The sequence below is a fragment of the Chelonia mydas genome, chromosome 10, assembly GCF_015237465.2.
Source record: "Chelonia mydas isolate rCheMyd1 chromosome 10, rCheMyd1.pri.v2, whole genome shotgun sequence".
Lineage (NCBI taxonomy): Eukaryota > Metazoa > Chordata > Testudines > Cheloniidae > Chelonia > Chelonia mydas.
In genome coordinates this window covers 31,185,534-31,198,984 of record NC_051250.2, presented here as the reverse complement: position 1 = coordinate 31,198,984, position 13,451 = coordinate 31,185,534, and the positions used below count along the sequence as shown (strand labels likewise).

Here is a 13,451-nt window from a genome sequence, read left to right as displayed (position 1 = left end):
TGACAGATGGTATGCTCATCTCTAGACGGTGGATTGAAAAGAAGCTGGAGGGAAGAGTCAAGCATGGTTGAGCTTTCTTTGATTTGGAGAAAGCAGTCAAAGTTCCTAGGAGACTGTGGATGTCTTTGCTACAATTCTATGGGGTGCTGGAGGACCCTGTCTAGACAGTGATGGGCTCACGTGAGGGTTCCATGACACCTTTCAGTGTAACAGACAGTTTTGAGGTGAAAGTTTAGTTCCATGAGGAATCAGCACTTAGTCCTTTACTATTCATAATTGTGATGGACTTTATAAGTAAGCAAATCCAAATGGAAGATGGTAAGGAGTTGATATATGCAGATGATACTGTGCTACTGGCTGATAGTGAGGAACTGATACCTGGACCAAGAAACTAACAAACTATGGTTTCAAAATGGGTAAAGAAAAGACTGAAGTCACGTGGATGACTCATGTGGAACCAAGACAGACGAATATTGTGATTGAAGGCCAGGGCCTACGTCAGGTTTCTGCATTAAGTATGTTAAGGACTGGTAAGCGGCAGCTAGCAAAGACTGATCCAGCGCCTGACTCCAGCTAGCTGGGAAAAGAGGAAGAAAACAACAACGACGACTCCTCTACATCAATTTGTGATGTCATAGTCCCCTTTCATTATGGTCTCTGGTGAAGAAAGGGATTAGAGTAAAGGAAAAATACCCTAATCTAACATTCTCAAATTTTCTTTTTATGCCTTCATTTGTCTCCATTAAGAAGGAAATGCTTTCTGAGAAGCTGTTTGTGGTTATTATTTGGTGCTAAATTTAATAAGATTCCCAAAGTCTCTAGAGATCTTGGTTAATGCAAGGGCGTGTTCACATAAGGGATAATTCATAAACAAAAAACTTGGTCAAAAATGAACCAAGGTGGAAAGTGGGTTTCAGTGCAGTCTAGCTAACAGCCTAGACACCCAAACACACCCAGGCAGCCCTTTCAAGGAAAAGACAATGGGAGAAAGTCTGGAAATGAGCATGATATAATAATACAGAAAATGCCATATAATATATGGCACTCATCTCCTGAAATCCCCCTTCACTTCTCACCCCATCTGATCCACATGGCCCCCAAACCCAACTCTGTAAATACTTATGTGATGGTCCCAGTAACAAATTACTAGGGATAAGATTATTCAAGTCCTTTTCCAGCCACACAGGGGACTAACAGAAAGGAAGCCCACCTCCTTAGTGCCCTGCTCAGACTGTGACACCAACTGCTGGGCTCCTCACCTGGTAATCTCAGCTGTGACCCCTCCCTTCACTCAATGCCAAGGTAACCGCCCAGGTATACAAAGGGAGTAATTTACTTCCCACTCAATGCATGGGAGGAGCAGGGGAGGGAATGGGACTGAGTCACAAGTCATTTTCTGCTCTGTTCTGCTCCTGGGGTGGTGCAGCTTACCCAAAGGAGGAAGTAAAGTTACAATTTAGCCCTGAAAGATTACTGGCAAAGGAACCCTTGAACAGGAAAAAGGATTTTGTGATCTAGTTATTTACCACCAAAAACACATGCATCTACCACTCAGCAATAAGGTGAAAGCAATGCTTCATAGCTTCCAAGGCCAGAAGGGACAACTGAAATCATCTAGTTCAGGGATCTCAAACTCAGATCACCATGAGGGCCACATGAGGACTAGTATATTGGCCCAAGGGCCGCATCACTGAGACCCCCCCCCAGCTGCCCCTGGCCCCACCCCCACTCCACGCCTTCCATGAGGCCCCACCCCTGCCCCATCTCTTCCCCGCCCCAAAGTCCCCACCCCAACTCCAGCCCCTCCCTGCCCCTATTCCAACCCCTTCCCCAAATCCCCACCCTGGCTCCGCCTCCTCCCCTGAGCACCTGGCTCCCCGCTCCTCCCCCCTCCCGCCTGGAAAGTGCTAAGTGGGAAGCGCCTGGAGGTAGGCAGAGGAGCGGGGACACGGTGTGCTGGGGGAGGGAGGGTGGGTGAGGGGAGCTTGGCGGCCGCAGGAAATAACTCAGGGGCGGGTGGGGGTGCAGGGAGCTTGGCGGGCCGCAGCAAATAACTCCGTAAGCCACGTGTTTGAGACTCCGGATCTAGTCTGACCCCCTGTATAATGCAGGCCACAGAACTTCCCCAAAATAATTCCTACAACAGATCTTTTAGAAAAAATCCAACCTTGATTTAAAAATTGTCATTGAGGGAGACTTCACCACCATCCTTGGTAAATTGTTCCAACGGTTATTAACGCTCATTGTTAAAAATGTTATGTCTTAATTCCAGTTTGCATTTGTCTATTTTCAACCTCTAGTCATTGGATCATGTCATACCCTCCTCTGCCAGACTGAAGAGCAGATTACTAAATATTTGCTCCCCATGTAGATACGTAGACTAATCAAGGCATCCCTTAACCATCTAGATTGAGCTCCTTGAGTCTACCACTATAAATCATTTTATTTGAGCATAAGCTTTCGTGAGCTACAGCTCACTTCATCGGATGAATACTGTGGAAAGTGTAGAAGATCTTTTATACACACAAAGCATGAAAAAAATACCTCCCCCCACCCCACTCTCCTGCTGGTAATAGCTTATCTAAAGTGATCACTCTCCTTACAATGTGTATGATAATCAAGTTGGGCCATTTGATGACATCTTCATCATCTGGACCCATGGAAAAGAAGCCCTTGAGGAATTCCACCATGATTTCAACAATTTCCATCCCACCATCAACCTCAGCCTGGTCCAGTCCACACAAGAGATCCACTTCCTGGACACTACAGTGCTAACAAACGATGGTCACATAAACACCACCCTATACCGGAAACCTACTGACCGCTATTCCTACCTACATGCCTCCAGCTTTCACCCTGACCACATCACACGATCCATTGTCTACAGCCAAGCTCTGCGATACAACCGCATTTGCTCCAACCCCTCAGACAGAGACAAACACCTACAAGATCTCTATCAAGCATTCTTACAACTACAATACCCACCTGCGGAAGTGAAGAAACAGATTGATAGAGCCAGAAGAGTTCCCAGAAGTCACCTACTACAGGACAGGCCTAACAAAGAAAATAACAGAACGCCGCTAGCCGTCACCTTCAGCCCCCAACTAAAACCCCTCCAACGCATTATTAAGGAACTACAACCTATCCTGAAGGATGACCCAACACTCTCACAAATCTTGGGAGACAGGCCAGTCCTTGCCTACACACAGCCCCCCAGCCTGAAGCAAATACTCACCAGCAACCACATACCACACAACAGAACCACTAACCCAGGAACCTATCCTTGCAACAAAGCCCGTTGCCAACTGTGCCCACATATCTATTCAGGGGACACCATCACAGGGCCTAATAACATCAGCCACACTATCAGAGGCTCGTTCACCTGCACATCCACCAATGTGATATATGCCATCATGTGCCAGCAATGCCCCTCTGCCATGTACATTGGTCAAACTGGACAGTCTCTACGTAAAAGAATAAATGGACACAAATCAGATGTCAAGAATTATAACATTCATAAACCAGTCGGAGAACACTTCAATCTCTCTGGTCACACGATTACAGACATGAAAGTTGTGATATTACAACAAAAAAACTTCAAAACCAGACTCCAGCGAGAGACTGTTGAATTGGAATTCATTTGCAAATTGGATACAATTAACTTAGGCTTGAATAGAGACTGGGAGTGGCTAAGTCATTATGCAAGGTAACCTATTTCCCCTTGTTTTTTCCTACCCCCCCTCACCCCCTCCAGACGTTCTTGTTAAACCTGGATTTGTGCTGGAAATGGCCCACCTTGATTATCATACACATTGTAAGGAGAGTGATCACTTTAGATAAGCTATTACCAACAGGAGAGTGGGTTTGGGGGGGGGACCTGGATTTGTGCTGGAAATGGCCCAACTTGATTATCATACACATTGTAAGGAGAGTGATCACTTTAGATAAGCTATTACCAGCAGGAGAGTGGGGTGGGGGGAGGTATTTTTTCATGCTTTGTGTGTATAAAAAGATCTTCTACACTTTCCACAGTATGCATCCGATGAAGTGAGCTGTAGCTCATGAAAGCTTATGCTCAAATAAATTGGTTAGTCTCTAAGGTGCCACAAGTACTCCTTTTCTTTTTGCGAATACAGACTAACACGGCTGTTACTCTGAAAACTATAAACCATGTTTTCTAATCCTTTAATGCAGTGATTCTTAACCTTTATTGCAGCCTGCACCCCTTTGGTTCTCAAAATATGTTCTCGCACCCCTTATCAAAAATCAAAATATGTTTTCGCACCCCTTATCAAAAATCAAAATATGTTCTCGCACCCCTTATCAAAAATCATTGAGGTAGATCAGTTCTTTAAACCTAGATATATTTTTTGTTTGTATAATACAGTAATCATTAAAAAATGTATAAAGTTAATAAATACATAGGTTTGATGAAACAAAGCAGTTGTACTTACATGCCTGTGCTTAATCTGTGTTTTCAATTATTTATCTTCTAAAAAAATCTGGCATGTCTCGCACCCCCAGAAAGGGCATCTCACACCCCCAGGGGGTGCATGCACCCCAGGTTAAGAACCACTGCTTTACTGCTTCCTTTCTAAGTAAAGTGCATAATTTTGATTAGGTACAAACATAACAGGAGAAATGATGTGTTCGAAATAAGGCAGCTGTGGACAGGTGGAAGGGAAATAGCCCCCTGAGGCTCTTGTACATCAGAGGTGAGATTTCACTCTGAATAGTACTGAAGTAGCCAGTTAAATGACCATGTCTGATGTGATGTTTCACAGCTGGTTTTGCTAAAGATAAAATGTGTTTTACTTTAGATCCCATGAATCACACATTATGTAATTTGCTGAGTTGGTATTGTTTCATTTAATACTTTAAACAAACACTGTAATTATTCCACGGATTATGTTTTCTAGATTGGGTTGTCAACCCTCTCTGGGAACATAAGGCAAACACCGAATGTGACAATGAAAAAGCTGAACATAGCTCACCAAAGAACTGTGTGTATTGTTTCTTCTGGTTTTCCACTGACCTACCGCCTGCTTTTCTAGTCATGCATCTTAGCAGCTGCTTGGCTCCCAAATGTGCTTCAGCTTTAACAGTAACAAAGACATGATGTTGAAACAGCTGAGTGGATTTAAGGTTACTGACATTTTTAGGACTCTCTTACCAATGCTGCTTTCCCTCTAAAGTTGATCATGAAAATCCTGAGTGATCTGAGTTACATTTGTTTTTTTATTTCAGCTCTTGTTCTGTCTCCAGATACCATATTTTTTATGTATGTTAGCACAGAGGCAGAAGTGTGACTCGCTGTCTGCATACACATTCCTGAAACTGTCAATTCAAAGGTTGTCTACCGTGTCAATGTTAAGAGCTTAGGACTCTGAATTGTTTAGGGATGGGAAAACCTTGAGCTCTGCTGGGCAAGTGTAGACCTCAAGGCAATCTTTCAGAGGGAAAATTAGCTAAACCAACATGTCCAACGACCCTAAGCCCTTGCTGGAAAATGTTACAATGCTAAAGACTGACCAACCAAGGGACTTTAATCAGGGCACATGTATCCTTCTTGCATGAGGGTGTCATACCAGATGATGTGATAGATAGGATAGTCACATAGAAACACCACCTCCAGAGGTTACATACAAGGACAAGATGGGGAGTTGGATTGATCAGCTTTTCTTCCAAAAAGACTGCATAAAGCGGGGGACACTGCTCACTGTTCTATTCCAAACTCAGCCACTGACTTGCTGCGCAACCCTGGGCAAGTTCCTTCCCCTCTCTGCACCTCTTTCCCCTTCCACACTTTATCTGTCTTCTTTGTCTTTGGAGCAGGGAGAATCTGTGTGTTGGTACAGCGCCCAGCACAATGGGGTCCTGCTCTTGATTGAAGCCTTTGGCTGCTGCTGTAATTCAAAGAATAACAAAATGTATAATTCCCGCAACAGCAACCGTTGCTGTTATGGGAATTACTAGTAGCATCTAAAGTCATGCTCTATTGCTACAGTCCCCTAGTTATTCTATACCAGTGGTCCCCAAATTTTGAGGGGCCACGCTCCCCTCACTCCTGTCCGTGCCCCCCACCCCTCCTGGGGCCAGGAGTGGGGCTGCAGCTCTGGGGAAGTGGGGGAAAGGTCGTGGACAGAGGTAAGGGGGCCGAGGTTGGGGCTGCAGCTGAAGGTGGGGCTAGGGCTGGGAGCGGGACAGGGAATGTAGTCGCAGTCAGCGGCCGAGGCTGGGGGCGGGGCTAGGAGCTGGGGGCTGGTCAGCCGCGCAGGAGAGATTTAAGTGCTGTCCAGCTGATTAACTGAGCGCGCACAGCCGGCAGCCTGTGTTCAGGTGCTCCCCCACCCCCAACATTGCTCTGTCCTGCAGCTGCTCCTGAGACCCTCCTGCTGGCTGTGGGGGGTCAGGGAGGGAGGGGGTGCTGATGGCAGGGTGTCCCCCTCCCCTGGCCCCTGTACCCCATCTCCACAGAGCAGGGCTCAGGAGGACTTAGAACTACTGAGGTCTGAACGGTGAGTGACTGAGTGCCTGTCTTAAAGACCCAGTGCAGTGTTTCTGAGATTTCCCCAGCAGCCAGCTCACACAGTCTCTCTCTCCCCTTCCCCATGTACCCCATCTGGGCAGAGTGGGGGAGGGGAGATAACAGGGCTTAGGACAGAGCAGGAGAGCTTTCAGTGAGTGTCTTAAAGAGACAGCGTACGGCTTTCCCCAGCAGCCAGCACACACAATGTCTCTGTGTGTCACACACATGCACGCACAGTCTCTTTCACACTCACCTCCCAACACATACTTGTATTATTGTTGTTGTTACTTCTTGGTATTTCCTGCAATGCACATTCTCATGCATCTGACGAAGTGGATATTCACCCATGAAAGCTTCAGCGCCAATACATCTGTCAGTCTATAAGTTGCCACAGGACTCTTTGCCATATATTCTCTGTAATTCTATTCTTTCAAGGTGAGTTATTTTAGTGTTTTGACTCGTCAATGCATTTCATAATTTTTATTTCTCTTACACTTAAATTTAATTCTTTGAGTAGTGAGTTCTAAAATCCCTAACCTGTCCTGGCTGGAGTAATTATCCCTATGGTAACTTTAAAAAATATATATATTATATCTAGGTTTTTTGTTTTTACTGGTGGCACACATCCCTCAGTGCATATAACAAAATTTATTCCGTACATGGATGGAAAAAATTAGAGGGAACACTGATTGAGATGTGTGGTCTCTATCTGTATGCCACATGTGAATACCCACATGCATCATGTGGCTGAGATCCAGAGATTTCTAGCAAGTAGTGTCCATTGGTCCACGCCTGTGCAGCTGTTCTCCTTGAGCGCTGAACTGAGGGCATAAGGGCAGTGCAGACTCTCCAGTTCCTCTCTTACCGCAAATCAGAAGAATTCAAAGCTGAGGGGATGGAAGGCGAGTAGTGGAATATAGATAGGGACCACACATCTCAAAAGAACCTCCAATTACAGGTCAGCAACCTCCATTTCTTCTTTGAGCACTGGTCCCTATGTGTATTCCACATGTGGGTGATTGATAAGCAGTAATTAAACAGGAGCAGGTGGTGAGGATACAGTTGTTATAGATTCTTGTCATACTGCAGTCCCAACAGCTGCATCTGCAGAGAAGGCTTGAACTAAAACATAAATGTTTCCTGAATGTAGGGATGGAGCTTCAGGTAGCTGGTCTACAGCCCTGGAGCCCGAGCCCTGGAGCCCCCATGGAAAAAAATAGTGGGTGCTCAGCACCCACCAGCCACCCGGCCATCAACTGTTCAGCAGCGGTGGGGAGGTGCTGGGGGAAGCGGGTAGCACGGGGGCAGGAAGAGGCGGAGCAAGGGCAGAGCGGGGTGGTCCTTGTGGGGAGGGAATGGAGTGGGGGCAGCAAGAGGCAGGCGGGGGTGGGCCTTGGGGAAAGGGGTGGAGTGGGGGTGGAGCACCCATCCAGACAGAAGAAAGTCGGAACCTGTGTTCACAATAGGTACCTCTCAGAGAGGTGCTGCCAAAGTGGCTCGTGCTCTAGTGGAATGGGCTCTCACCCCAGCCAGGGGAGGAATATGCACTAATTGGTAATACAGAATGATGCAGCTGGAGATCTACTTAGATAGTTTCTGAGCAGATAATACCTGTCCTCATAACCACTCCGCTATAGCGCCAATTAATCCTGGTGATTTTCTATCCATTTTGTCCTTTGCAGGTAGAACACCAGAGCTCACTGACATCCAGAGAGTGAAGTCTCCTGTCCTCACTAGAAACAGGAGGTTTTGGGAAGAATACCGGTAAATCGATAGATTGATTTATGTGTAACTCGGAAATTATTTTTGGGATGAATTGCAGGTGAAGGGAAACCTCCTAATGAAAAATAGTGTAAGACAGATCAGCCATGAGTGCTCTCGGTTCACTCTCCTACCAGCATAACCATTCACAATGTTTCTGGTCAGACCCGAAAGAAGAGAAAACTAAGGATAAGGTAGGGTGAAGATATCCTCTGGTGAGGTGCAAGTTTCAGTTTGTCCCAGAATCCATGATGTGCAAGTAGTCGTGACCAATCAATCTTGTGCATCCACAATCATTGTGGATGGCAGGTCTTTACAGTGATGGGTCGGTACCATCAAAGTCTATTTGGAAGCTCTTAGATGGTGTAAGTATATGCCGATCCTTAGGCTTAAGGATCAGAGCTGAAATTGGTTCCACCACATCTCTTCTCCTTCGATCCTTGCCCACATGTGAGGACTCACCCGACTTGGGCGCAGACCTGGAAGGAGATCTGTCCTTATGCTTACAGAAGCATCCCTTACTCTCATGAGAAGTCCTGGATGATGACTTCTTAGGCTTAGCAGCTCTGGCTTCTGCTCTCAAGCTTGTGCTCGGAGGCATGCTGCTCGTCAGTTGAGGCTGATGTATGGGGGAATCTCCCTGGTCTGGATCAGACTGAGGTCTCATAGCCTTCTCCATAGGATGTTTTCTTAGCCACAGCTCTTGTGCCTCACAGGTTCCAGGGGGAAATGAACAGCAAATACTGCCCTTAGCTTAGATATGCACTTCTCCCAGACAACAGAGGCAGGGTTGGTGCTCATTGCTCACAGAAAAGGAATGGGCACAGGAGATGCAGTTCTTAAACCTTGGACTCTGGGCATCTTTGTCCATAGGGAGAGACTCCATGAGGGCAGGGAGAAACTAAGGGTTGGTCTACGCTACTGAGGCCTGGTCTACACCCGGGGCGGGGAGGGAGTGGGGGGGAGGCTGATTGTGAATAATGTAGCTGAAGTCAATGTACTTAGATCTACTTACCGTGGTGTCTTCACTGGGGTAAGTCGACGGCTGATGCTCCCCCGTCGACTCCATGGAGTACCGGAGTCGATGGGAGAGCGCTCAGCAGTCGATTTATCGCGTCTAGACTAGATGCAATAAAATCGACCCCCACTGGATCAATCACTGCCCGTCGATCCAGAGGGTAATGTAGACAAGCCCAAAATTTGGTCCTCTTAACTACATCACTCAGGGCTGTGAAAAATTTCACACACTGTAATGTAATTAAGCTGACCTAAGCTCCGATACAGACTCCTCTAGGTTGACGGAAGAAATCTTCCATCAACCTGGCTATGGCATCTCAGAGCGGTTAATTTACTACAGAGATGGAAGAACCCCTCCTGTCACTGTAGTAAGGGTCTATGCTGCAGCTGTGCTGCTGTTGTGTTTTTAGTGTAGACATACCCTAACTATACTATATATTTACAGGTTTGAAGCAGAAGAAGCCTGGAGAAATCTGTGGACATAGAGGATTCCGACTTGGGCCACGCAACAGTAAGAAGGAACTGAAGAGGTATAAGTCCCACCAACACTTACACCCTTGGTTGAGAGCACAACAAGAACAACTAAACAGGCACGGACCAATGGACACGACTTGCTAGAAATCTCAGGCGCAGGGTGCGCGTGTGTATCCGCTTGTGGAATACACATGTAAGGACCAGCACTCGAAGAAGCGGGTATTATGCCAGTCCTGCTCCTTTGGTAAATTACTGGATTGAGCTGCTGCAATACAGAAGCCTAGTGGTGCCAACTGGCAAAGGATTCACTACTCTGTCAGCAATTCCTATCAGGCCTGACAAACTCACTACTGCGAACACATTGCTTTCACGGTATTTATCTATAAATTATGAATTGTAAGGTATCAAATGAAAGCTGGAGACACACTGGCCATACATGATGAAAGCTGTACATACAGATGGTGTGTAAGCAGTTATATGTACCTACTAAAATATGTTTTAAACTATTTAAAAAGGCAAATTTGACAAACAGGTTTTCTGCCAGACAAACTATAGCCATTCACCTGTCCCTGTCTCTGATGTAAATTAAGCACTGTAAGCCAAACACACAGGAGCTACATTTGCATTCCAAGTCAGCATGAGGCTGAGAAGTCCCCCTGAGGGTCAGCACACTGAAGAACAAATGGAGGGTGTTTCCAACCTTTACTGGTCTATAACTGGGGGACAAGACAGATATTTTGGTTGTCCATCACCAAGGGAGCAAAAAGAACAGCGCCTTTTGCATTCATGAATGCTGGATCCTAGCCATGCAGATTGGTGACACTAGGCAGAAGCTTTAGGTGAGACACGGCTTTAGACGAGACGCTGCTTTAGACAAGGATTTCAGCCTGTTAAAGGTAAACGTAGGCTCTAAGGACCATGTTATACCTTTTGCTTTACATGTAACCATTTCTGTTTCCATTATCCTTTCTCAGTATCTCTTAAATCTTTATCTTTGACAATAAACTTACAATTGTTTCACTATAAATACATCTCTGTGCTATGGTGTCTTACAGACCCTGATTCTGAGCTGTACCAACGAAGCTGTGTGTGTATATATATCGTTCCTTTGGGAATAGCAAATCTGGTAATTACTGAGAGCGACCGGTGACAGGGGCTGAACACTACAGGGGGATACTCAGAGGAGCTCAGGGACTGGGGTACATCCAGTGTTAACTTTCAAGACAAAGCAGGGGCTGGCAGAGCCCTGAGGAATTTGTTTGGGTGACTAATAGACTGGGGATGTCAGGGAGCTGACACCGAGTTTAGCACAAACAAGTCTCTCTCTCTGTCTCTCTCTCACAGAGGCAAGGGGGGGTAACAGTGACTCACAGCCCTGGGCACCCCAAGAAAGAATCACAGCTACTTCTGCACCAATGCTGGATGTCTGCCGCAGCACAATGACATCAGTGCAGTTCCAAGGGGACGGATTTCCTAAATGTAGACAGGTCTTTGGAAGCTACTACAGGAGCAAGGCAATCTGTATCAACAGACTCTGCCTAGCTGTTCTTTACATGTTCTGACATGTATCTGTACAAATGCTTCACCAACCCACCTGACGCTCTCAGCTCCAATACAAGACTCAGACGTACAATGGAAGAGCAGCCCACGAGGGGCAAATTTGTTCTTGCAAATCCCCTGTAGGGCTACTGATGAGGACAAATTTTTATCTTAAAACAAAAACAACCCAGTGAATATATGAACAGACCGCACACAGACATCAGCCCTTCTAATAAGCCTGAACACAGGTATCTGAGGAAAAGCTGCTGACAGAGCCAATTTCTATCATGTCAAGGGACTCAATTTAAGCACAAAAGATGGTGGTTGTTTTTTTTTTTTAACAGAAGATTATTATTTCCAATATTTCAAACTGTATAAATCCCAACCCAGATGAGGAAGCACTCTGCCTTTTATTATCTGGACAGACTCGACAGAGACATCTCAATGAAATTCACATGTGCTAGTCCAATACAATCCAGACTCCTCCATTCAGGAACACAAGATTCCTCCTGGAACAGCCATGGGAGATATACTAGTTCTTCCCTATGGTTTTAAGCTGACACTGGCTGGCTGAGCTCCAAAAGACTGACATCTGAAGATTCATGATCACTTGTACTACGAACATTTGCTTCCTACTTAGGAAAATGCCAAGTGATTTTTTTTTTTAAAAACCCCCTTGGCACAAATGCAAAACCATTAAAAAATATCGTCTGAAAATTCCAAAATAAAATAAATTACATAGTTCCTCTAAGAATAACCTATTGCAATATTAGGATGTCTTTAGTAACCCATAACTTTATTCCAAACTGCACAGGAAGTGAGACAAAGTAGAACGGAAGGAAAGTCATTCTGCACGTCAATGAATAACACATGGGCAGGCTTGGAAGGATATTTTCAGATAAGTTTCAATATAACTTGAAGTCCTTCACACCAACTGCAGTCCCAGCTCCCCTGATGAGGGCTTCCTAATATTATCACCACAGTGCAAGAAGTTTACTTCAGTCAATCTGTAGTGATTCTTCCCAAATGAGCAGCTCTCAGATGCCTTATTAATTTTTCTTTGTGTGCATAAATTGTTCAGAAGACCAAGAGTTTAACTATCTTTAAAAACAACAATGAAACAAGTTTGAAGTTCTTCAAAAATAAGGGAGTTTTCTTTTAAGGTAAATCAAGTCACAGACTCTGATATTTCACAGTCCTTTTCCAACAGCAGCAACCCCTCATGATTTGGGCAGGAGACACCAAATTTTCCCATCATTCCACCAGATACGAGGACTTGTTATAGCCCATAAAGCTAGCTTGCCTTTATTATATTCACTGCCTTGCCTTCATTATATGCTGCCTATATTCAACAGTAAATATAAGGCACATAAGGAAGTAAATATAAGGCATGTATCCTGTAAGACACTGGCTTCAGCAGTTAGCATAAGACTTGAGGCCTAGGAACTTTGGCACAGATCAGTGACCTAATGATCACCCCTAAGTTTTGGGGAACTGGAAATAATAGTGTGAGGGGGAATTTTGTCCATAATGACATCAGCCAACCACAGGAACATGAGCTAACACCAGCTTTGGGATAAAACGTCCACAAATGTCTGACCACAATAGTGCCATGGCAACGAGTTGACCTACATGACAATAAGTTGAGATCATTAATATGCTAACCTATAGGAGAATGACACGCCAACTTTGGTAGGTGAGGAAATACAAATAAGGAAGAGGGGAGAAACCCCAACGCATTAGACATAGTGGTGTTAGTGTAACATATTATAAAAGCTGTATCCCAGCCTGTATGCGGGAGGAGAGAGAGATGTAGCCCTTGGGAGGGGCCAGAATAATGGCCACTGGTGATGATGAGGAAGGTGATGGCTAACATTTCAGGTTGTTCTGCAAGAGATAATGTGAGTATATGGATATTCAGATGTACATTCTGTATTATCTCTATCTACCTTACAGAGTTAGTGTGTTTGTGACTGTGCTAAATGTATTAATAAATTATTGTAAATATAGAAGAGTTCCTATAGTGTGAGTGTTGCAACAGTGCACATAGGGGTTCCCAAATATATAGTAATTTTAATAATACTGAGCCTGATACTGGGACACGAACCTGTCAACCCTCAAAGTGATAACT

At 45.1% G+C, this 13,451-nt stretch overlaps 1 protein-coding gene and 2 long non-coding RNA genes across 3 annotated transcripts in view; 1 reads left to right on the top strand and 2 right to left on the bottom strand.

Annotated features, from left to right (window-relative positions):
- Positions 1–13,451, bottom strand: part of MPG (N-methylpurine DNA glycosylase) — a 42,729-nt gene that overhangs the window by 13,686 nt on the left and 15,592 nt on the right. Inside the window, exon 4 of the mRNA XM_043524425.1 lies at positions 4,995–5,096. Coding sequence (XP_043380360.1) covers positions 4,995–5,096 — 102 coding nt within the window. The remainder of the gene's footprint in view (positions 1–4,994; positions 5,097–13,451) is intronic.
- Positions 5,221–7,938, bottom strand: LOC119567212. The gene is made up of 2 exons (XR_005227123.2): positions 6,783–7,938; positions 5,221–5,906 (listed from the first exon to the last, which is right to left on the bottom strand). It is a non-coding gene; the product is annotated as an uncharacterized LOC119567212 (long non-coding RNA).
- LOC119567213 lies at positions 8,158–10,808 on the top strand. The gene is made up of 2 exons (XR_005227125.2): positions 8,158–8,293; positions 9,753–10,808. It is a non-coding gene; the product is annotated as an uncharacterized LOC119567213 (long non-coding RNA).